The sequence below is a fragment of the Apodemus sylvaticus genome, chromosome 7 (genome assembly GCF_947179515.1).
Source record: "Apodemus sylvaticus chromosome 7, mApoSyl1.1, whole genome shotgun sequence".
NCBI lineage: Eukaryota > Metazoa > Chordata > Mammalia > Rodentia > Muridae > Apodemus > Apodemus sylvaticus.
The window spans coordinates 95487172-95512350 of NC_067478.1; the positions used below are offsets into that span (position 1 = coordinate 95487172).

At 44.8% G+C, this 25179-nt stretch overlaps 1 protein-coding gene across 1 annotated transcript in view; it reads right to left on the reverse strand.

The window, feature by feature from the left end:
- Positions 1-2897: 2897 nt before the first annotated feature.
- The window catches only part of Fez1 (fasciculation and elongation protein zeta 1), a 45242-nt gene continuing 22960 nt past the window's right edge, over positions 2898-25179 (reverse strand). Inside the window, exons 4-10 of the mRNA XM_052189659.1 lie at positions 21194-21283; positions 17496-17664; positions 13584-13855; positions 12468-12548; positions 10830-10905; positions 5205-5270; positions 2898-3057 (exon numbers count right to left, since the gene is read on the reverse strand). Coding sequence (XP_052045619.1) covers positions 3041-3057; positions 5205-5270; positions 10830-10905; positions 12468-12548; positions 13584-13855; positions 17496-17664; positions 21194-21283 — 771 coding nt within the window. The 3' untranslated portion in view covers positions 2898-3040. The remainder of the gene's footprint in view (positions 3058-5204; positions 5271-10829; positions 10906-12467; positions 12549-13583; positions 13856-17495; positions 17665-21193; positions 21284-25179) is intronic.

Consider the following 25179-nt stretch of genomic DNA (forward strand, 5'->3'; position numbering starts at 1 on the left):
AGTGTCTCTTCTCTAAAAGTAGCATATAATTACTCCCCGCTCATGAATGCTAATCTTGAAGGCTGTCTCAGGGATGAGAGTCACCTCTCCTGGCTTCCCAGGAAATGAGGCTCCTTCCCCTATTTCTTGCTTTCTGAACAGGGAAAACTGGCACTCTGGGATGCCCTAGCTTTCATCCTCCTACATAGATCCTATAATGTTCTCTCGGTGGCCAGGTTGTGATGGGAGAGCCTAGGACATGATTGGAGCTCAGAAGTGCAGACAAGATGGTTTCAGTCAAGTACTTGAAGCCGTAAGTTATAATGCATCTTAAGGCACCTGGTATGTGCTAAGGGTATAGATCAGTTGAAAGAGCATGCCTTTCTTGGGCAGTCCTTGGTTTGATGCTAACATACACACCCCTTACAGTAGAGGGTCATGCCTACTCATTGACAGTCTACAGTGCCTTATGACCACTTCTTCTCATGGAGAAGATAGTACTTCTCCAGATGTTGAAGTGAGAGTGGAAAACTCTTACAATTGCATGGAAAATTCCAGTTCCTCCTACAAAACTTAGGGTCCACAGAACACTCCCTATGTTGCTTTCATCCTGAAAGATCATGGCTGTTTCCCATCCTAAGACAGATAGAGAAGGTTGGAGAAATGCCCATCCCACCCCACCTTATCATATGCTTCCACTCCACATAATTAAAGGCTGGCCTCCAGCACGTAATGACTTTTCTTCCTGGGACATGATCAGACTAGATTTAGAAAAATCTTTTAATAGAAACACACTTGAGTTCAGGAACCTCCAAGCCACCAGACCACTAACCTACCTAGGACGGCTCCTGATAGCTGGGACTCTCCACTACTGACTGACTGTTGAAAACCTCAACTTGGTGTGGGTCTTGTGATGACGTGTGATGGGCCCTGAAATGCAGCTTACCATTTGGGCTTCCCCTCCAGCCCACTTTCTTATCATACTCCAGAATGTTGAGGTGGGTGGGGGGTGAGAGGGAGGAGGGAGGAGTCTGAGGACCAGCCTCTGAGGACAGTCAGACAGCGTTTCCCTAGACGGTTTGGAACACAGAGTCAATGGACATCACTCACCAAAAAAGCATGAAGAATATTAATTCAATGCAGGGTTGGTTCAGGCTTTATTCAGAGCTCTTGGCACCCCGAAGAATTAAAGCAAAGTTTTCCTCATATTTGATGTGAACACCAACTATGGGGACAGCTAGGGATTTTGTCTCTCTTCTAGGTGAGATCAGTACTACTGGACGCCAAACCTTGACTCATGGGGACAGAGGGAAGGAAGGGCAGGTAGTACAAGAATCTTGAGGGGTGGCTTTCACATTCCCTCTCAGGAAAGGTGAGCAAACCTAGGCACCCTTCTCCCCCTTTCCCTGATAACTTCCTCCTCCTGCAATAAGAGGGTCCCAGACATTTGAGGTTTATTTTTAACCACCACTGGCTTTGATTAGCTTGTCTCGAGTTGCTTCAGACACCTGCTGGCAGGATAAATTGGGGAAAAGAAGTGGCTGACCCAGATCCGATAAACCCAAGGCAGGAAGAGAAGCTGGGGGAGGGGAGGCCCACTAGCTCCCTTTTGCTGAAACTGATGAAAAACCAGATAAAGTGCAAACTGTTAAATTTCCCAATGATCTCGTGTCACCAGCCATCTTTGGGATCTGTAGCCTGGGATCTGATGAGTTTCAGAATTGAGGTTACCTTTTGTTTTGTCAAAGGTCTAGTGTCCAGTGTATGGATTCTAATGATGTGTATGTGTGCTCTGTAGTCTCTTCCACCTTATGTGACAACCCGGGGGCTTCTACGTATAGCTTGGTGCTATAAACACACATGATGGAGCCGGGCGGTGGTGGCGCACGCCTGTAATCCCAGCACTCTGGGAGGCAGAGGCAGGCAGATTTCTGAGTTCGAGGCCAGCCTGGTCTACAAAGTGAGTTCCAGGACAGCCAGGGCTATACAGAAAAACCCTGTCTCGAAAAAAAAACCAAATCCAAAAAAAAAAAAAACAAAAACAAAAACAAAAAAAAAAAACCACACACATGATGGAGCTGCAGGCACTCTGGTAGAGTAAGGTTCTCCTCCTTTGCCCTTCTCCCCAAAGATTGCTCCTTTTCTGCTTAAGAAAAAAAATCAGAAGCCCGAGAAAATGGTGGCAGAAAACCCACCCTGTCTGTCTTCACTGTCACTGTCCTCAGCCTTTGTATGGAGTGTCCCAGGTTGTTAAGGAAGCTAGGTTCCCAAAGAATCAGTGAACATCTACTCAGATGAGACCAAAGTGTCAGTTTATCTCTACTATGTCCTAAGTCGCCTCAGGCAAGTTGAGGTCAGCAAAACTACCTCGCTCCAGCCTCTGTGCTCCAAGGGCCCTGAAATCCAACCTTACACAGCAATAAGAGGCACTGTAGCTTATTGGCACATCCCTGGGATCCGCTACCTCCTCCTAGCCTCAGACTAGCCAGTTTCTACTACACATTTCCAAGCAGTGGAAACTTAGGAGACCACAGATAGCCTCCTTTTGTAGAATAGGCAACCTCACTACATCACAGGACCCCACCAGTGCCCACCGCTGGACATCAGCGCTGTGGCCACAGACCAGACTCTGAGGACAGTTAGATATCATTCAGTTTCCCTAGAGGGTTTAGAACACAGAGCCAATGGACACCACTCTCCAAAAAGCATGAAGAATATTAATTAAATGAAGGTTTATTTCAAAATTAGTCTTAAGAGTATAAGCTGGGTTGAGGGCTGGAGCCAGACTACATAATGAGTGGTGAGGGCACCTGTCTTCCCCAACACAGGTGGAGAGGGAGCAGAGTCACCAGCCCCGCGCCCGATCATGCATCCAATGATTACTAGCACTAGAAGCCAACAGCAAAGGACCCCGCGTGTGCGCGGTTGCTCATGTTTAATCCAGGTTAAGCTATACACGTTTAAATACACGCCGGAGGTTACGTGGTGTCATGCAATCCCAGTGATGGAATGACGTTCTTGCTCAGTGACCTCCCGCAGTGAGGCTGCTCCAAAGGTGAGGTTAGGTTGGACAGAGCACTGAAACGAGAAGAGGAGAGAGGTCATGCAAGGGTCACACTGAGCAGAGAGGACCAGGCAAAGACTGCAGCCCTGATTCATCCCTCCAAGGACAGAAGAGAATGACAGGTGTCCGTTATACTACCAAGCACTGAAATCTCCAGGGCCCATGGATCTAACTCTGTGGCTTTAAGGAAATGCCTTCCCTTTCCACTCTTGTTCTTCGCCCACATACTATGATATACCTGAGCTACTCGTAGGTGGCTGAGAGACTTGTAAAATATGCTCCGTAAATATTAACTACTTTTATAAATTCACTGACATTTCAGCGGGTCACATGTCTGCTCACCAGTGTCACATAACCCATCTCTACAAACTTCTTTGAAAAACTTCTATTCTTGCAAAAGCCTTTAAGAGTTCTAATTTTTAACCTAAATTCTTCCTGTTGAAATTTAATATGAATCTCCCTGATCCTCATAGAAAGAGTACAGTTGGGGATTTCATAACCAGGTTCCATAAACCTCTTGCAACTCTTCTAAGATCTGTATGACTGTGGAGCAAGAATTCATAAGATGTTGGGTCTAGACAGTGTGTTGCCATCGGTGGCCAGTAACAGACTAAAGACACATGCAGACAGTGTAGGATTCTTCACAGGGGTCTACAACCACCCATTATGTCTGTTTGGCAAAAGACCTAAGCTTGGATCTGATCAAGCCTCTTATTCCATTAGCTACAATAAATAAAGGAGAGAGAAGAATAAACTAAGTTATACTTTCGGCTGAAATTAGGAAGAATCTAGGACAAAGATATTCTACAACTTAACAAGTGAATTCAAAAGAAGGAAGAAGGGGGAAAGGGAGGTCTATAGTTGTTGCTATTGTTGTTGCTGCTGCTGTTGTTGTTGTTTTTAAGATACATTATTGACTGGGCGTAGTGCTGATCCTAGCACTTGGAAGTTAAAGGCCAGAATTTCAAGGTCTTCCTCAGCTACATAGGCCATCTTTGAGGCTATCCTGGGCTACATGAGATCCTGGAGGAGGGGTGGAGAGGTAGAGAGAGGGAGAGTAGAGAGTGGAGGTGGGGGTGACTGAGACTCAAAGACAGACAGACAGACAGACTTAGGAGATAAATAATCAAATTTTATGGACCTTCATCAGGTCCTGATGTAAACAAATAAACCCAAAACATCATATGGGAGAAACTAAAGTGACCTATAAAGTGATTAGGTCACCAATGCCACTCAATATGCTTAATTTTGTAGTTTTAGCTTTCCCTCTTTCCCCCTTTGTTGTTCTGGAAATGGACCCCAGGGCTTCATACTTACAAAACAAGGACTCCACAACAGAGCACCACCTCAGCCCTAACTCTTTAGTTGTGACAATGGCATTAACAGAAATCTGCCTCAAAACAATATTCCTGGTTAAGACTTTACAAGACTGGGGTGGCCGGGAGACGTGGCTCAGGAGTTCAGAGCACTGGCTACTCTTCCTGAAGACCTGGGTTCAATTCCCAGTGCCTATGCCTGTAACTCCTGTCCCAAGGGACCTGACTCCCTATTCTGGCCTCTTTGGGCACACACAAGGTGAACAAACCTGCAGGGACTATATACATAAAAAACTTTCTAAAAGAATTGGCTGTGAGTTAATGAAGCTGGAAGATAGAAGAACCATCTTCCTGCACTGAAAACTTCCATAGTGAAATGTTCAGAAAGAAGCTACAGAACAGTAACTGTCTCTCAATGCAGGACTGCTTGCCTGGCATGAATGAGCCCTGGGTCTCTAGTACTACTCTCTTTCAGAAAGAGTTGTCAAGAGACGATCTTAATCATGACATCATTCTCCTTTCAAGTCCTGAAAGTCTTAACTTATTTTCAGGCTTTGTTTTCCCCCACCAAATATGACATGAAGCAAGAGACAGCAGGTTTCTCCACAGTAAGTCCTTTGTTGGTGTCCTGTCCCTCATGAGGACTCATAGTCGTGACCTGAAGTAACAGAATCTCTTCAGGCCTGTTAGTGACACCCATTACCCTGAAGCCCTCATGATGACCATGTGGTGTATGTGACCTGGTTGGCCTGGTGTGGGTCCAAGAGAGTTTCAGCATGAGATCCACAGCCTGGGTAGGAACTTAGAGGACCCTTCTGTTCTGGGAGAAGGGCAGCCGTTCTCACCTTTTAAAATGTAGTCCGTTAGCAAAGTAGGCACCTTCTCGTTATCCTCCTTCATGGCAAAGAGAACTAGAGAAGGAGAGAGAGGGAGATATGAGGCAAGATACTATCAGGGTATGAAGCTTGATTCTAAGGCTAGACAACTCCCATCCTGTGCAAGAGAGAAATGGTTTAAGGAAACCTAGCCTTCATTGGGTATGAAGTAGATACATCACTCTACCAGGTTCTATCAAGATTCAGAATCTTAAGTTGAGAAAGAATACACCCAGAGAGCCACAGTGCTGCTCTGCAATGTAGACCCACCGGTGACTTCTCTAAGATTTCCCCTTTTAGCTCATCTACATTTTCTATACATCTACTAAGTATGTATTTTTAACAAAAATAAATGATTGCCAAAATGATACCTAAATGTTAATATTAATTGCTGAATCACTAATAAAACTGTTGTATTTGTTTTGTTTTGTTTTGTTTTTTTTTGAAAGAGGGTCTCACTTTATAATCCCTGGCTGTCCTGGAACTCACTAGGATGGCCTCAAACTCAGAGACCCCTGCCTCAGCCTCCGGAGTGCTAGAATGAAGGGCATACCTCACCATGGCCAGCTATGAAACTGCCCTTAAGAATATTCTACTAACATAAAAGATGTTATTGCAATAATTCTCACCTCCAGTTTATTGGCCACAAGTGAAGTTTATCTAATGAACCTTTATTTTGTGTTATGTCCTGTGGGGAGGAAATGAAGTCCCGAGTGAATGACTATTGTTGACAGAGCCTAGCCAGCCAGTTCAAGGGCCCTGACGTCTCAGGCCCAGAGCAATGGCAAAACCTTCCCCAGGTGAGGCTCAGGGGAAGGGAGGACAGCAAAGCCTTTCTCGGGTCCAAGTATGGTTGTTATAAACAACTGACCCTTAGCTAAAAGCAGTGTATGAAGGGACTGCCAGCCATATCTTCCCCTCCATTGACTGCAATCTGAAACTACTCCTTACAGAGGTCACCTGACCTCATCTCTCCTTGTTCAGCAGTAAACAACAAACCCACCTCTTCAGAGTTCCCAGGCTTCTGCTGGTACATGTCCATTACAGCACATGGCCTGCCCAACCCCAGCTTTTCTGTCTGTGTGTCTGTCCTTTCTTCTTTCCTCATTACCCAAGTCAGGTCAACCCCCAAGCTATGCAGGTCACAGCAATGTCCATTACAGGATTAGACTATGCAGAGCTAAAGGGCTGTGAACTCTCAGGGAGTCTACACAGCTCTTGCTGAAACACTTTCCTGATGTATACAAGAAATAAACAAGAGGAAAACTTTTAAAGCCTAAGGATTTTTAAGGACATTTTTAAAGATTTATTCATTTATTGTGTATATGACATTCTGCCTGCATATATGACTGCAGGCCAGAAGAGGGCATCAGATACCATTACAGATGGTTATGAGCCACTATGTGGTTGCTGGGAATTGAATTCAGGACTTCTGGAAGAGCAGCCACTGCTCTTAACCTCTGAGCCATGTCTCCAGCCCCAAGAATTGTTTTTAGAACAGTTTAAAAATTGTATGTTCTAGGGTGAGACTGTAACTCAATGATAGGACACTGGTCCAGTAAGGCCTATGTTCTGTCTCCAAACAAATAAATGCTTTCCTGTTAACGAAATAACATGTTCTCATGTTCACAACTTACATTACTGAAGTCAACTTTGGGGGAAATTCCATAAGAAAGTATCATGATTTTTAACATCAACAAAAATATCTGACAACACACTCTTTCACCAACTACAGTGTACCAGTCAGTGTAGTCTTACACCACCCTATGAAAGTGGGAGACCTACATGCCTACATGTCTAAAACAGACTTATCTATGAAGAAGGCTGAAGAACATGTATTAGCCTCATAACAAATATATCCTAACAGAAAAATCTAGAACAGTGCATGAAACCATTAAGCAGTTCCGAATGCGAGATCATGTTTCTTCTGGGACATGTTTCTATACTGTCTAATTCTCCTTAATGAACATATTTCATGTTTATAAGCAGAGTGGACAGTGAAGATCAGTGGGCCCTGAGACATGAGGCAACTGTGACAAGGGTGGGACCCCCAGATGCATTGCCATGTTGTCCTGGTTTTGAGGCTGGGTAATGAAACTTGGACAGAGTCAGGACCAGGTGAAGGACAGAACCTAACATGATTCTAACGTATTAGAGTCGCCTGACATAAACCACCAGCCAAGGCGAAGAAGAAAGACTATAGTCTATCAAAACAAAAACAAAAACAAAACCCTTCTATAGTCTACCAGGGTTTTTGTCTTCTGTCCATTTGATGTTATAGCTAAAAAAAAGTTAATAACATTCATTGTGGTGGGTGGGTGTGTATCACAAGGCATGCATGTAGAAGTCAGAGGACAATTTGCTGGAGAAGTCAGTTTTCTCCTTCTACTATCTGGTCTCAGGTGTGAAACACAGGTCCTGGCTTGGCGGTAAGTGCCTTTGCCTGCTGGCTCTGTGTGGGTATTTTTAGATGCAAATTCATGGTTGAGTATTTTGCAACTGAGCCTGGGCAGATCAAATGCCATTCCAAGAAGACCATGTTAAAAATGCAATAACTCTACTTAGACAACATGTATCTATGTGGATCTCTAAATTGAAGCATCTGTTTGGAGGATCCAGTCACATTAGCTAGACTTTGGCCTGAGTCTTGATTCAAGGAGCAGAGAAAAGAAAACACCCATTATTCATGAACTCACACAGAAGTCTGCAAAAATATTAGTATTCACATACCACAGGAGAATCAGTATTCAGAAAGATAAAAGTGTATGCTTTAAAAGGAATGAGATGTCCACTCATTAGAAGACACAGAGTGTTAACACAATGTTGACTGGTAAAACTAAACCCTGCTGGAGGGACTGCTCGGTGGTGAGAGCACTTGCTGTCTGGTAGAGTCATTCTCAGCACCCATGCTAGGAGCTCACACCACCTGTAACTCAGCTCCAAGGGCTATGGTGGCCTCTTCTGGTACCTACACACATGTGGCATATACACATAAACAAAAAAAAATCTTTAAAACTAGGTTACAAAATTTTATCACTTTGGGATGGAGAGATGGTTCAGCAATTATGAGAACTGACTGCTTTTCAAAAGACTCAAGTTCAATTCCCAGCACCCATGTGTTGCATCATAGCGTCTGCAACTTCACTTTCTAGGGATTTGGTGTGTGTGTGTGTGTGTGTGTGTGTGTGTGTGTGTGTGTGCCATCAGTCCCATGTGGAGGTCAGAGGGCAATTCTACAGAGTTCGTTCTGTCCTTCTACCTTTATGTGGGTTCTAGGAATTGAACTCAGATCTCCAGACTTGTATAGCAAATGCTTTCTTTACCCAGTGAGTTGACTCATCAACCCTATAATTTTTTAATGAATTGAAAAATATGAAACTATTTTACAATGAGGAGAATCACACTAACTTTCTAGACATGGGTTGATGACAAATGAATAGCTCTTCCCCCTTTCGAGAGCACGAGTAAGCACTTTATATACACCAACCTTTACATTTCATCCAAGCCATCTTTCAAATGTTTACCACCGTAAAAACAAAAGCACCCGTAAATGCTGGCTGTGTGTGTGTGTGTGTGTGTGTGTGTGTGTGTGTGTGATAGTGAATGTAGAGCCTTGTGAGTGCTTTGCAAGTGCTCTACCACATGGGGGGGCAAAAAAGGGTTAAGAGCACTTGCTGCTTTTGTAGAAGACCCACATTGGGTTCCCAGCACCCACATGGTGACTCAAAGCTTCTGTAACTCAGTTTCCATGGGTTGTTCTCCTGATCTCTGTATCATACACATGTGGCATATTCACATGTGAGCAAAAACACTCATATACATAAAATGATAACAAATATTTTAAATTAATTAATTAAAAACTACAATCTATGGCTGGGCATATCAGTCTGCTCCTGTAATTCCAACACTCAGGAGGCTGGTTAGGCTAGTAGAGCTCATAGATAGCCTGGGCTATATATGGAGAACCTAGAAGAAGAAAAAGAAGAAGAAGAGGAGGAGGAAGAGAGGAAGAAGAGGAAGAAGGGGAAGGAAAGAAAGAGAGAGAGAAAAGGTAAAAGAAAAAGAAAAGAGAAACATGTCTCAAAAAACAAAATGGCAGCCCAGGTGTGGTGGTACACACCTTTAATCCCAGCACTAAGGAGGCAGAGGCAGGTGGATATCTATGAGTTCCAGGACAGCCAGTAGAGAGTCTCTGAGGCAAAACAAATAAAAAATTCGGTGGGTAGAAGGTAGCTGGAGAGACGATTTAGTGGTTAAGAGTACTTGCAACTCTTGCAGAGGATCCAGACTCAGTTCCCCATGCCCACATAGCAGCTTACACTTAGCAGCTTGCGACTCCAACTCAAAAGCATCTGAGACCTTCATCTGACCTTCACTGACACCAGGCACGCAAGTAGTGCATGTACATACATGCAGGTAAAACTGTTGTACACATAAAATTATAAAATAAAATAAAAAAAGCTGGGCCTGGTAGTACAAACCTGCAACCCGAGGCTGAGGCAAAGGACAGCTAATCTGAAGCCTGCCTGGGTTTCATAATGGGCCCAAAGGCAGCCAGGGCAGCTCCTGTCTTAGTGAGCTCCTGTCTCAAAGCTTAAAACGCAGAGGGCACAGCCCTGGGCTAGCACACGTGAGTCTCTAGTTTAACCCATAGTACTGAAAAATAGACCTCAGTGCATAATTTATACAAACATAGAAAGCCGAGCAGACTAATGGGCTCCGGAGTTAAAATTCCTGATGCTGGCGGGACCTGTTTGCTGCACGCTCTGCTTTTGTTCTCTAGATAGATTAAAAGGAAGCATTTCTTCACTCTTAACTTGGAGATGGAGTATGGGAGGGGGACATTTGTCTTTCTAGTATGAGTAGAAGCCCTCTCCCTTCCTCTAACCTGACCAAGAGCCCTGCGCTGGCCCACCCCTCCGGGGCAGCCACAGTGAGCCATCATTTAGCGGGCCTAGCTGTCCGGAAAATGTGGTTCCTATCTGATCCACTGAGCATGTCACCAGGTCTCAGGCTGGGATCCTTTTCCTCCTAGGAGAGCTGAGTGGACACTGGTGTGAGAAGTTGGCCTTTTGGGGGTTGCACTGTTTCATACATCCATAGATAGATGGGTTCTGCCTTTATTACATGTTGCCTCTCCCCTCAGCTCAGACTATTTATTAATACAGAACAGAGCAGCTAAAGTGAAGAGGCAGTCACTTCCTGGAAGGAAAACTAGACTCTATCCTTTCCAAGGGACCTCGATCCACCCCAAAAGCCTTGCTTCACATTAGAAGTACAGCAGGACCCACAAACAGGGCTCTCTGCTCCAAGGGACCCCCAGGTGTGGACAGTCCGGAGAGAGAAGGCAAAGTCCAGGGAGCTGTTGGGGAAACAAAACTCTACCCGATCCCTCCACTGCCTTTCCTCCCTTAGAAGACTTTGGTGCTGCAGCAGAGTATTTTAATCATGGCTCATTGAAGAGGACACAATATGCAGAAACGTTTGCCCCAAGCAAAGCCATCCTAGAGAAATCTGGGAACTGAGAACAGGAGTTATAAGAACAGGCAAGGAGGGATGACATCTTAGGCCTGGGGCTGAGGAGGAGGAACTCACTGTTGGTCAGCATCTGCAGGTCTTCCACGGAGGGAGGAGAGGATTTCTTCTCATAAGGGATGACTGTGTTCAGATACTGCCAAGACAAACAGGGCATGCAGAGGATGAGTCATGGTCCCTCTCAGGTCGAGGAACAGTGGGCAACTTGAACCTGGACCAAGCTTTTCATCATATTCTGGGTAATACTCACCATCAGTAGAATGCTGCTACTTTAGAACCTTCTTCCACCTTATGTACATCTTGAAAGTAAGCTTTCCTATATTCAGTGGGGGAAACTTCCACTACCCTAACTCCTACATTATTAATATGCTAAAGTGTTTTTGGTTCTCAGAATCCCAGGAGTGTTTCTCCCCCTCCATGATAGCTGGGGTAGTGTGTGCAGTTTTATTCTTCACAGTGCCATTTGGGAAGAAAATATTTCTCTCTGTCAAAATGACATATCTACCTGAAATCTTGATTGTTGAATTTGCTCCCTTCTACAATAAAGCAAGACCAGAGGTATCCAGCCATTGGGCATCAAAGACCAGTAGGCCACAGAGATCTTGTCAGGCTCCTAGGGAGCCCTAGGCAATAAGCAGAAGGCCAAGAAACCTGGAATTGTAGTTGGGGCCCTGTCAGTGGCAATGATTCTATGATTCTGGGCCTCAGTTCTCCCAGGAACAGGTAGGGCTGGTTAGAAGTTCCTAGTCTTCCTAAGCTATAGTCATACAGTTTTAACCCTTATGATTTGGCCTTGATCATTAAAACAGCATATATACTTCTTGATCACTTATTTCCCATTTTCAAAGTTGTCAATGCACACACTGTACACACACAGACATACAGTGCACACACTGCCAAGTCTGTTAGATTTTGTACTCCATAAGTGGAGGCCCAGGTCCTCTCACTTCTACACCTTGAGGACCTAGCAACAGATCACAGCAGGTAAGAGGCAGTTGCTGAACTCTGCCTTAATAACCAAAAGTGCAAGCCACATCAAAGATGCTGTAATTTGGATGTAATGTGTCTTCCAAAGGTCCGTATACAAAGCCTTGCTCCCCAGGGTCATGGTACTGGGATGCACTGTGGTCCTTTAAGAGGCAGGACCCAGGGGAGATCCTTATGCCATCCTTAAAGGATAGTGAGTATTCTCTCTTGACTTCTTATGTCCCCCACACCATTCTGTCTCTGTCTCTTCTCTTTGTCAAGTTTTACATGGGACTGCTTGTTAATACAAACACACCCTCATGATGAGACCATACCAAATGCCAAACAGGTGAGGACACCCAATAAAAATAAATAAGTAAAACTTTGTTCTTTCTAAAGTTAAATGCTTCGGCTATTTCATTGTAGTACTTCAAAGCTGACTCCAGTTACTGTCAAAATGGAGGCAAGAGAGAGTGTCACAGTGTGACTTAGACTTACAAGTCAGAGCTGGAGGCTGAAGAGGCAATGTTGGTGGCACAGTCTCAGCTGGCCATACAAAAGACCTTTGAAAACCATTACCTCTGTCTTCCTTACAAATGAAAGAAAGTGTTAGGAAACCTTATGCTGGCCCAAATTTGGGGATAACTCTGGTGAGGCTCCATTACCCTCATCTCTGATGAGATGAGCTGCTAGATGTCTAGAAGGAAAAAGGAGCTAACTGCCTGCACATACCTGTCTGTCGGCTCCCGAGGAGCCAAAGGTCTGGCGGATGCCGCTCTGTAGGATGTTGGAGATGCCTTCCATACTGAAGCGCTAAGGAACAAATACACTCAAGATGAGCGAAGGCTTCCTGCTCCAATGTCACCACCCCAGGGACTTCTAAACCCCTGCTCAAATGCTCATCAGCTATCACACTGACCTTGATAATTGGCAAATGAACAAGAAGCCAAAATTTACGCAAGAATAGGTAGCAGTCTTAAAGACTCATTTGGGTGAGTCCCTCAAGATTATAAGACCCTTTTGTCATCCTCAGACCTCCTCATTTTATTCTGCATCGTGTAAACAGAAAAATAAGACAGGACAGCACAATTCTGGGGACCTATGATGCAAAGATCGTAGTGGGAAATAGAGTATGCAGGTTTCAGGAAGTGTAGGCTTCTGGAAGTGGCCTGGTGCAGGAAAACTTTTCTTCAAAAGGCACATGGTGCCGGGCGGTGGTGGCACACGCCTGTAATCCCAGCACTCTGGGAGGTAGAAGCAGGCGGATTTCTGAGTTCGAGGCCAGCCTGGTCTACAGAGTGAGTTCCAGGACAGCCAGGGCTATACAGAGAAACCCTGTCTCCAAAAAACCAAGTCCAAAAAAACCAAAAAAACAAAACAAAACAAAAAAAGGTACATGGCCCAGGCCTAATTCAATAGATCTGTGATAGAGCATTGAAAAAGCAAATTAGGTAATACTATGGACTTTATGCTATCAAGAACCAGTGAGCCATTCAAATAGTCAGTTTAGCCATTCAAATAGTCCAGCAATATCCCATACCTGTCCCAAAGAGACCAGACCAGACAATAACCCATGCCAGTGGTAGAGATACTAACTCTGGTCTATTTTTTCAAGGACCAGCCTGAAGAACACAGGTCATATCTAATTTCTTTTTAATGTTCATTCAATATGTCCTCTGCTTAGACCAGAGGTCTTCTGGGAAGTAGTATTCCTTTCCTTCCTGACCCTGTCACAGGGTTCTGCACACAGTTATTACCCAGTAGGGGTCCACTGCAAGGTAGGTATCAGGACGTGTGACGGTTAGGGCTCAGGACTGGCTGCTCCTAGACTTCTGGTTGCTCACGTACCTTGAGAGGCATCTGGTTTCCCTTCTCTATCCGATTGCTCTGCAGGCTTAACCCCTTCTCTTTCCGCCTCTTCTTCATCAGTTCCCGCTGCTCCTTCTGCTTGTTCTGAACCTCAATGAGCACCGTGATGAAAGAGTTCTTCACTTCCTTCTCAAACTCCAGCTCATCTCTGCGGGCCAGCTGGTGGACCAGCTCCTCTGAGAAGTCACGGATGGCACCCTCCACCTGGTCCAGCAGCTCTGTTAGCTCAGAGCCAGACATGTGCCTCAGCCCTAGAGAGGAAGATGGATTTTGTTAGTGATACCTACAGACGGGCACAAACCTGCTGGAGATGAAACCATTCTTAGAGAGGGCCCCTTCCTAGTCTCTGAAAGACTGTCACAACTAGGGGAAAGGCCGGGAGGAAAGAAGCGTTATATCACATATAGAAGACCCAACTCAGAAAGCAGAGGGGGAGTAAGTGTCCAAAAGGAGACACAAGAACTCTGTGTCTAATGAAGGAAGGTACATGCCTGGCTTTGATATCTTGTTCTGTCTGTCTGTCTGTCCCCTGCCTCTGTAATACTCACACAGAAGAGGTCAGTGGGGGAAATACTGATACAAGAGGTAGTGTCTTCACTCTAGAAGTTATGGAGACAGAGCTCACACCAAAATAAACATAACGTGAGGGTGTATGGTCCTACGCCTCAGTCCACTCTCCACACTATGGAGTCCCAGAGAAGACTGGGAAAGGAGGTGAACAACGAAGCCTTGTCAACCAGCAGATTACGTCAAAGAAAGGGAACCAGAGATTACAGATGCGGGTACTTTTAACACTTTGTCTCTTAGGGCTGTGTGATGTATAATAGATTTATATCATCATCAACTGAGTATTTCAAAAAAGGTAGGAGAACCAGACATGGTCCCACATGACTTTAATGCTAGCACTTGGGTGGCAGAGGCAAGTTAAGCTCTGTGAGTTCAAAGATAGGTTTATATTAGGGAGTTTTAGAACGGCCGGATCTACATAGTAAGTACTGCCTACAAGAGGAAGGAAGGAAGGAAGGAAGGAAGGAAGGAAGGAAGGAAGGAAGGAAGGAAGGAAGGAAGGAAGGAAGGAAGGAAGGATATTTTTTAAAAACATGTGTGTTTTACCTACATGTATGTCTATGTACCTTGTACGTGTATGTAAATGGTACCCCTAGGGGGCCAGAAAGAGGGCATCAGATCCCCAAGAAATGGGGTTAAAAATGATAGCCATAAGTAGCCAGGTGGGTGCTGGGAATTGAAATGGAGTCCTTTGCAAGATCAGCCAGTGCTCTTAAATGCTGAGCCATCTTTTCAACCCTTGCTATTTTTTTTTCTCAGACAAGGTCTCAATATGTAGCCAAGGATAGCCTCTAGCTCTCTCTTCTGCCTCTGCCGCCTGAGTGCTGGTAGGTATATGCTACCGCATCTAGTGAGAAGAAAGGATTGTAAATCATCCTGACACATGTAGGAGAATGCAGTCAGTGGCAGAACATTTGCTTAGCATGAAGAAGCTGTGGGTGTAACCCCTAGAGAGAGGAGGGGAGAGAGGGGAGAGAGAGAGGAGGGAGAGAGAGAAGGATAGGAAGAGAAGGGAGGGGAGGGGAGGAGGGGGAGGGCCCCACTAGAAAGAAATGACTTTGTTTAGATGACAGAGAAGCCAGCCACCTGGATATATTCATTACCTTGTATACAATGTATTGAAATGTTTCAAATGGCACTGTATCCCATAAACACATAAACTGGCCACATGCCAATTAAGCACATTAATAAAACACATAGAATAGTTTTAAGGAGCACCTTTCATTTCCCCGCAGTGCCCACTGTTCCTTGTTTCTGCTTAGCCTGGGTATCTGATGACTCAGTTGGCACTTCCTGCTTTGTTTTGCTCTTTGAAGCTGTCCTCCTCCTTCTGGTTTTTGCCATCTCACTTTGCTTTGCTGAATGCTTCTATGTTTGGGCCCTTTGTGTGCCTGAGAATGGCCTGACTGGGCGGGTGGTGAATACAGTGAGGCAGCCAAACCCACTCCATCATCCCATTGGCTTCCTGTGGTGGCACAGCCTGGCCTGCCTAATCTCCTTAGGGCCAGGCGGTTTGGCTTTCAGGATATGGTGGTTGACTTTGTCTCAGTCTTTGCCACTTCCACATGAACTGTGGACCGAGGTACCCTGACAGGCACACCTTCTGTTTCAGCCCCACTCCCCACCCTACTTCATAGTAGCATCTCTTTAAGAGCAGGCTTCCTCCTACAGTGAACACACAAGCATCCCTAGGACACCTGCTGATTTTTATTACATTTTCATTTCACGCCTCATCCAGCCCAGCCTTTGTACAGTCATTACTATAAATCTGTGTTAGAGAGGTAATGTGAGATGGGCATTAAAAGACTGGACTCCGGAGTTAATTTCCCTGGTTTCAAGTGCTATCTGCACTGTCCCTGATAATGTATAGGAAAAGTGTAAATTGGAAATGAGATCTTCACTCTTCGCTCTCCACACTGAAAGGAAAAGGAAGAGAGCTGAGGGCGTATCTCAGTGTTAGAGTGTATGTAGCATGATAGTACATGATAGAGCAAGGCCCTGGGTTTAATTCCCAGCCCTAAACTCTCTCTCTCTCTCTCTCTCTCTCTCTCTCTCTCTCTCTCTCTCTCTGGCTCTCTGGCTCTCTGGCTCTCTCTCACACACACACAGAGAGAGAGAGAGAGAAAGAGAGAGAGACAGAGACAGACAGAGACAGAGAGACAGAGAGACAGAGAGAGACAGCGAGAAAGAATTTTCCGCTTCTCCATATCCCTTTTCTCTTAGAGTTTCTCTGTCTGTCCTTTTCAATATATATTAAATTTTTAATGGCTAAGTAAGCCCCCTCTCGTCTCCACAGTTCAGGAAGAGTTTCTTCAGGGAGCTGAGAGCCACTGCTTCGAAATGTAATGGGGGCAGACTCGGCCACCTGACTGCAAATTACAAAGCCTACTTAAGGTGATGGGTTCTATCCACTTAGTTATAGCAGGAGTGCACTTTCCTTCTGTCTTTCTGTCCTTTAGACACTTTCCTAGGATGTGTGGCCTGTTCTCATTTACTGCTTACTCAGTAACAAAATTGCCCCACACATATATTTTTTGTGGAAAAAAAATTTTGAATGGTAAGGAGATTTTGTTTATAATTCTATTTCTCCAGCTGAGGGCTTGGATAAGTCACTTAACCTACAGAAGACAGCTTGGTCCTGGGGGTGGGGGGCATGGTGTGAAGTTGGTTTGAGGGTGGTACATAGAGAACACTAAGACTGTTAGCTCTTGTTCTCTCTCTCTCTCTCTCTCTCTCTCTCTCTCTCTCTCTCTCTCACACACACACACACACACACAGAGGATACCGAAGCTTGTACCTAGGATACTAGGTGATCATGAATGCAAGGCAAATGGCTCTGCCACTGAGCTATAGCTCCTGTCCTATCATATGTGCACACACACACACACACACACACATATATATAAATCCCCATTAGTTTTATGGTAGCCCCATTCATTGATTGCATTTGGACAGTGGTTCAGTTCTTTAATCCTGTTTGGTCAGCTTCAGCACTTAAATTTTATTCTACCTTTTTTTTTTTAACCCGGAAAAAATGCTGACCTTTCTTCAGATACCAAATCAGGAAGGTGCTGCCTTTCTCCTATATCTACAAACCTCTGTGTTAGGGTAAAGATCAAGTTCTGATAGCCATATGTAAACAGTATCTGGCAGGGCACAGTCATGGTGGCACAACCTTTTATAATTTCAGGTGTGAGGTCAAAGCCAGACAGGACTTCATAGTGAGACCCTGTCCAAAAAAAAAACCAAACCAAACCAAAACAACCCAGTACCTGACACTAAGGAATCATTTGGTCCTCAGTGAACTTGGCCCGGGGGCCTCACCTTCATAGGACCAGTTGTTGTTGAAGGTCTGTGTCAGGGCCTGCATCTCTTGTAACAGGACTGAATCTGCCTGGGATGAGATTTCTCCTCCATCTTCCTCTTCCAGCACCTCCTCTTCCTCCTCAGGATCTGGGGAGTTCTGCATCATTTCTTCGATCTCCTCAATCACCTATAGATAAAGCACAAACTCTGTTCCTTCCTGGAGGGGTGTTCCAGTTCATTCGAGTAGCCAGTGGCCTCATAAATAATGGATAATAATAAAAATAGACCCACTCAAAGGCGTGCATATATTGTCTTTAATGTAAAGCACTTTCATGTAAACCTCTTCCAAGTGCTCCATTTAGACAAATGCATTATTGGAAATCATCTACCCTTTCAGGAAATGAAGCAGGGCTGCCGGGAAGTAAACATTTACTTCGGTTTGCTAAGCATTTTGTTTCTAAGTGGGAAAATATTTTATCTGCCCAACTCTAACACAAAACCCAGTCCATTAATTTTCACACTTCTTGTAACAGACGGGGGAGAGGAACACACACATTCCCAGAACAACCCCAAATGGGGAGGAAAACAGATGCTTCTCTAGAATTCACCTAGACAGGAACTGAAGCTTCCCAGTAAAAAGTGAAAGTAAGGATCAGAAAATGATAAACGGGCAGCCGATATCTGGAGAGCAGAACGTTAATGTAGGTAAGAACTCCACCTCTGAACTTGACTGTGAGTAGGGCTCAGCTCCCTACAAGTTGAGGGTCAAGGTAGATGCTTCCAAAAGAATGGACGAACTACTGTGGGCATTAGCTGTTTGCACATAGACAGTAAGCCAAGCTCTTATGAGAAGTGGGTCTTGATGAGTCTGGTGACCACAGTGCATTTAGCTCTCTCCGCCTCTTCACAGTGCTGTGAGGGACTCAACCTGAGAAGCCAGAAGACTGATTTGGAGATAGGTTTGTTCCTGCTGGGCTGGACTGAAAAGAACGGGGCTTACTTAGGGTTTCTTCTTTTGAAATAATCCATTTTTATACACGAACTTGCTCAAATCGAACTGAAAATTTAGGACGTGCCTAGTCTTCGAAGGGCATTTTATAAAACGTGACCAAGTAATGCAGCCGCCCTTTAAGGTCTTACGGCTGAGAGCAGTTTTCATTGTGCCCATGATGGTTAATATCGATAGTCAATTTAATAGTCTCTAAAGTCATCTGGGAGACAGATTTCTGAGCTTATCTGTGAGGCAATTCTAATTAGGTTAATTAAGGTGGTAAGGCCCACCTTAACTATGGGCAGCATCATCCTGGGAGTGCTGGGAGTCCTGGAGGGGGCAGAAATGAGAAAATGAAATGGGGGCATGGTGGCACACACCTTTAATCTCTACGCTTGGGAGGAAGAGGTAGATGAATTTCTGAGTTCAAAGCTAACTTGTTCTAAAAGATGAGTTCCAAGCCAGCCAGGGCTATAGTGTAAGACATGGTCTTACAGAATAGAATAGAATAGAATAGAATAGAATAGAATAGAATAGAATAGAATAGAATAGAATAGAATAGAATAGAATAGAACAGAATAGAACAGAATAGAATAGAATAGAAAGGGGAAACTGAAGCTGAGTGCCTGCATTCACCTCTCTACTTCCTGACTACACACCATATGACCAGTTACCTCAGGTTCCTGCTGCCGTGACTGCACTCACCATGGTGGATTGTACCTTACATAGGATCATGATGAACCCTTTCTCCCTGTTGGCTTTTGTTAAGTATTTGATCATATTAATGAAAGAAGTGACTAATGAGAGGCTATCATTGAGATACAATTCCTCCCTTCAAGTTGCAATCAAAACTGCAAGCCATGAGACTGTAGAGATGGCGGTAGAGATGGCTCCGTAGTTAAGAGCACTTGCTGTTCCTCCTGAGGACTTGGGTCCAGTTCCCACCTGGTAGCTCACAACAGCTTGTAACTCTCCCTCCAGGGGATCTAACACCCTCTTCTAGCCTCTCCAGGAACCACGCATCAACATGTATAGAAACCTTCACATATAGACATAAAGTAAAGACAAATATATTTTAAAAAAGACTTTTAGCCTTGCTGGGTATGTCAAGTTTAAGGATAGCCTGGTCTACATAACAAGTTTCAGGCCAGCCAAAACAAAAGAAACAAACAAAAACCCCAAACACTCTTAGCCCTCTTCTTTTGCTTTGCAATTGTTTGACTGGTTTGGGGACTGGGTCTCGTGCAACAAGGCTGGTCAGAAACTCCTGGCCCTTACACACCTCCCAAGCACTGGGTTCATCAACATGGACACTTGTTCTTAACATGATTCCCTATCTCCTATTCTTTACCTATATTAAATCCTACTTTAAAAAGGAAAAGAAAAGAATTAAAAGAAATAACTGAATCCTACTTTTAGCCATAAGCACAACGATACTAAAATGCACTTTCTGGCTCTGCTGGTTTCCAGTGGAGCCTTTTCAGATCAGCTCGTGAAAGCTTGCGTGGTGGCCAGCTCCGATAAGCACTAACAGATATTTGTTGACTGAGAAGTGACTAAGGAGACTCAACACTTCTGCCTAAGTGAGAAATCACTACAGCTACAACATAATGAGTTGTAGCTTCTCCAAGGTGAAGCAAGACATCTTTTTTTCTTTTCTCACAAAGACAGAAAGCGTCTTTGAGACTCCTTTTAGAAGGCTAAAAATTTTCAGGGTTCTATAAAATTCGATAAAACACCCATCACACAGACACCTGTCTATCACTGCTTCTTTTTTCTCCCCCCACCCCCACCCCCAGACAGGATTTCTCTGTGTATCCCTGGCTGTCCTGGAACTCACTCTGTAGACCAGGCTGGCCTCGAACTCAGAAATCCACCTGCCTCTGCCTCCCAAATGCTGGGATTAAAGGTGTGCACCACCACCGCCCGGCTTATCATTGCTTCTTAAACAACAAAAAGGAGTATTTAAGATCAACACACACACACACACACACACACACACACACACACACACACACACACTTTAAGTGTCCAAGTTCAAGTTCCATGCATAAAAAATTCTATGGGAGCTGAGGACCCTGTCACACGCCTTTAACCCCAGCACTTGGGAGGCAGAGGCAAGGGGGATCTCTGAGTTTGAAGCCAGCCTGGTCTACAGAGCAAATTCAAGGGCAGTCAGGGCAGCCAGTGAAGCCCTGTCTTGAAAAATAAAACATTTAGGGCTAGAGAGATGGTTCACTGGTTAAAAGCAGTGACTGCTCTCCCAGAGGTCCTGAGTTCAATTCCCAGCAACCACATGGTGGCTTACAACCATCTGTTATGAGATCCAACGTCCTCTTCTGGTTTGTCTGAAGACTTGCATACTCATAAATATAAACTAAATAAATAATTCTTTGGAAAAAAAGAAAAAGAAAATATTTTTTATTTTAATTAAAAAAGAAGCAAATCTACGCAGGCTTTATAGGAAGTAAAGCCAGGAAACTCTACACATGGCTCTGGCTCTCCTCACCAACTGCTACAACTAACCCACGTAGTAGGGATAAAGTCCACACCTACTGTAAGCAGATAAACTGAGGCATATAGAGAGATTAAAGCTCTTATGAAAGATACTGAACTCATCAACAAGGCACCTCACGTCTGTGCATCTTTCTTCTGACCTGGATGCCTTTGTCAACTTTTTCTCCAGAATAGTAAATGGTTACCAGAGCCAGGAGGGGTGTCGTACCTGGTCTGCTGTGAGGAGAGGCTCCTCATTGATACCAGAGTCGTTTTCACTCTTCTCATTGAACTCTTCCTCCTCTTCCTTCTCATGGATCTGTAGGACAAGGGGGAAGTGACATTCTACCCATCAGCAGGACTAGATCAGATGACACCGACTGCCACCACAGCACAGCAGGCATGACCAGAAGACAATAGGGTGGGCAGTGTCATTCTGACTCAGGGGATCAGCAGTGTTCTTCAACTCACAGGCAGGTTCTCCTTGGATGATCCAGAAGCCTTCTCACAGCGATTACCACTACAGCTAGCTTGATACAATTGTAGCAAGATACAATGAATTCCTTAAGTAGTGTCCATTGAGCAGGGGTAAAGGGTGTGTAGATTTTATTATAGTGAGCGCTTTAAGGAGTAGATTGCTTCAGGTCATGTAGTCACAGCTTTTAGATTGTTATAACGGGTGCTGAAGAAATAGCTTAGTGGCCAAGATCACTGACTGTTCTTCCAGAGGACCTGGGTTCAATTCCCAACACCTATATCAGCTTACAACTGTCTGTGACTACACGATCTGACACATGTCTTCACAGACATACATTCGGGCAAAACCGCAATGCACATAAAATAAAAATAAATAAATTTTTAAATTTTTTTTTAAAAATTAAAAGAATGTGATAAAATGCCATTCTATCTTTGGAATCCAATTGTGGTTTCATGGCAGATACTGAATGCAAGAAATCAACATGGGATATATCCCCTGATCTAAAAGATAAACTGAACCAGGGATGGTGGGGTAAGCCTGAGATTGAAGCACTTAGGAGGTAATCCCAGGGTGAGCAGGAATTTAAGGTCACCCTCCTATATCCTTACCAAGCAACTTCAAGCCTAGCCTGGGCTACAAGATCTGTTATTTCAAAACAAAGCAGCAATGGAAAAAGCCAGATGCAGGTGGTGATTGCCCATAATCCCAGCTCCCAGAGGCAGAGGCAGGAGAGTAGAGGCAGGTCCAAGGCTAGCCCAGATCACAGAGTGAGACCTTATCAAGAAAAAGAAAGGAAGGAGAAAAAGAAGGGAGGGATGGAAGGGGGAGGAAGTAGTAAGGGAGGGGAGAGAAAGGGAAGGAAAGAAAAAAAAGAGGGCAAACTGAAGCCCAAGAAAAGCACTGAAGGGGAACTCTGTCCGGCTCATTTGTCTGGGCTCCCTAAATTCTATAATCCAAATATGAGTCTAGAGGTTCACAACCATTGTGACTCCAGAAGACATCTAAGTCCAACAAGATAGTTGTAACAATTCCTGGCTATATTGCAAGGAATATACGGTCAGGAGTTTATTTTTTGTTTTTTTGTTTTTTTGGATATGGTTTTTTCGAGACAGGGTTTCTCTGTGTAGCCCTGGCTGTCCTGGAACTCACTCTGTAGACCAGGCTGGCCTCGAACTCAGAAATCTGCCTGCCTCTGCCTTCCAGAGTGCTGGGATTACAGGCGTGTGCCACCACCACCCAGCCAGTCAGGAGTTTATATCCTGAACACATTCAATCACCTAACCACTTAAACATTTCCTTCCAGAAATCCAATTGAAAATCATACGGAGGTTGGCAAAAAGGGACCCAGAAAACTCCTCCAGAGAACCACCTCCCATGCACAATCCACTTTTTCTTGCTCTCTAAGAGCTAACCTGCTGATTGTTCTGTCCCCCAGGCCCAGTTCTTCCTATTCTAACAGGAAGACACTGGGTGGGGATTCCAGCTAGCATGCAGTGTGCCCCCTAACCATGCACATCCCTTCCTACCTCTGCCTAAAACCAGAACATTGTGATAGCAATAATAATGATACTACTACTAATAATAATTAATGAGGAGGAGGAGAGCAGCAGCAGCAGCATCAAGTGTATCTTGAATGCCATCTGTTCTCAACCTGGAGAAAGGGCAAGGCGGGAGGCGAGGGGCCACCAGAGGAGCTGGGTGGGCAGATGGCAGCGTCTATTTTCTGCGGTGGAATCCATATGCTTGTATCTCTGCCAATCTGCCACCTGTGGTAGCTGCTTGTTTCCACAGCTCCCCCACCAGGCAGAACAAAACTCCTGGGGCCCTCGCTTTGTTCACAGCTGCGGCCACAAGGCAGAACTTCCCAAGGGTCAGGCATTCCCCAGGAAGGAGGGGGGAAGATTGGGAAATGGAGGATTTCAATTTCTGTTGGAATGCTTGCCCATAATTCAAATTCAGATATGGCGGGAAATGCAACCTGCAGCTGGGTATGGTGGTATTTATTTGTAATTCCAGCACTCAAGAGGCTAAGGGGGCTCCCTAGAGCTACATGGTGAGATCCTCTCTCAAAATAAAAACAAATAAACAAATAATGAATTATAGATATAGCTCAGTGATAAAGCCCTGGATTCCATCCCCAGCAATAAAAAGATGACCCAGGACTATATTTCAGTAGAAGAAGAATGCTTGCCTAGCAAGTGCAAATTGATCCTCAGTGCTGAAAAAAAACCAACAGCAAATGGCCAAGTGTGGTGGTACCTGCCTGTAATCCCGGCACAAGGTCAGGGTGGCAGAAGATCAGGAGTTCAAAGTCACGCTGATACCATTACCATTTCCATCGACACAGGGAGTTCAAGACCTAGGCTACTTGGAACCAATGTGGTCACTTTCAGAGCACTTCACTAATTTAACATCGCACCTTTGACCCAGATCATCTCCCACATGGGGACAGGGCATGTAGGGAAGGGAGGCTCCTTGTGGTAATGCAACAGTTAATGGACCCCAACTGTGACCCAAGTGAGGCACACACTAGAGTGTCCCTCTCAGGCACAAAGCTTAAGGGTCTGGGCCTAAATTGTTAGAATAAGGTAAAGAGATCTGAAAGTCAATTGCAGGCTTATGAAAGCATCCTCACTGTGGCGGGTAGTATAAGCATTCCTTTTCTTGGCTCTGAGAAATCCACCATGGGGGGAAAAATAAAACAAAGGACTCAGCTCACACACAGTGCACCCCACCCCCCAGAGCCCTGGCTCCTCCCTCCTGTAGCTGCTTTCTCTGCTCAATCTCTCAGCTCTCACCACATCCACCCAGACTGTCTCAGGCCTTTTGCTCTCTCTGTCCTGCCTCGCTGACCTGGTTCCATCAAGCCTGTGTTGTTTCTCAGTCCTCCGGAGTCTACTTTTCCTGACAGCTTCTGTCACTTCTGAACAAATCCTTTGCCTTCACATTGGCTGTCCACAGACTCCAAACTTCCCCCCTCAAACCAAGGGGGGGGGGCAAATGTTGAGCAAAAAGCTTAACTGAATGTGAGAGGGATTTTGAAAAACAACAGCACTGAATACAACAGCATCTGAACACTCTTATTTCTAATATGTGACACAGACAACAAAGTCACTTCCTCAGCTGTTTGTGTGGCGTTGACAAAGGTAATAACCCACATGACAAATAATAGCCCACAAGCTTCTTACTTGGTGTCCATTTCTTTGTGTACGAAACCTGACAATTATTTCCATGCTGTCAAAGTAAATGAGGTTCTTATTTAAAAACAAAAAAACAAACAACAACGACAACAAAAAACTATCCACCCACGGGCCTTCTTCCTAGAATTAAGAAGACACGGATCCAGAGTGGGACCTGAACACAGCAGCTTTTCTTCCTCTTGCTTTGAGGAAAAGGTGTGTGTCAGGACTGCCACCAAGCAACACAAAGCCAGAAAGTAATGCTGAGCCTGTAATGCTTCAACCTTGGGCAGCAGTCTATGGAAGGCTTCAGAGTCTGTTGAGTCCTTGTCTCTAATTCGGTACTTTGGGATTGGAGCCAGGCAGATTGGGAGTTCAAAACTAGCCTGGGCGCCAGGAGAACCTGGCCCAAACATTGTCCCCTCTTGCTATAAATAATATACATGCATCTGAAAAACCACAGAAGAGCAGGCCTCTTCAAGGCTTTCGGAGCAAGCGGCGTTGGATCCACCCCTCCTGCCACAGCAAGGGCACATCTGGACAGAATCTATGAGGCAA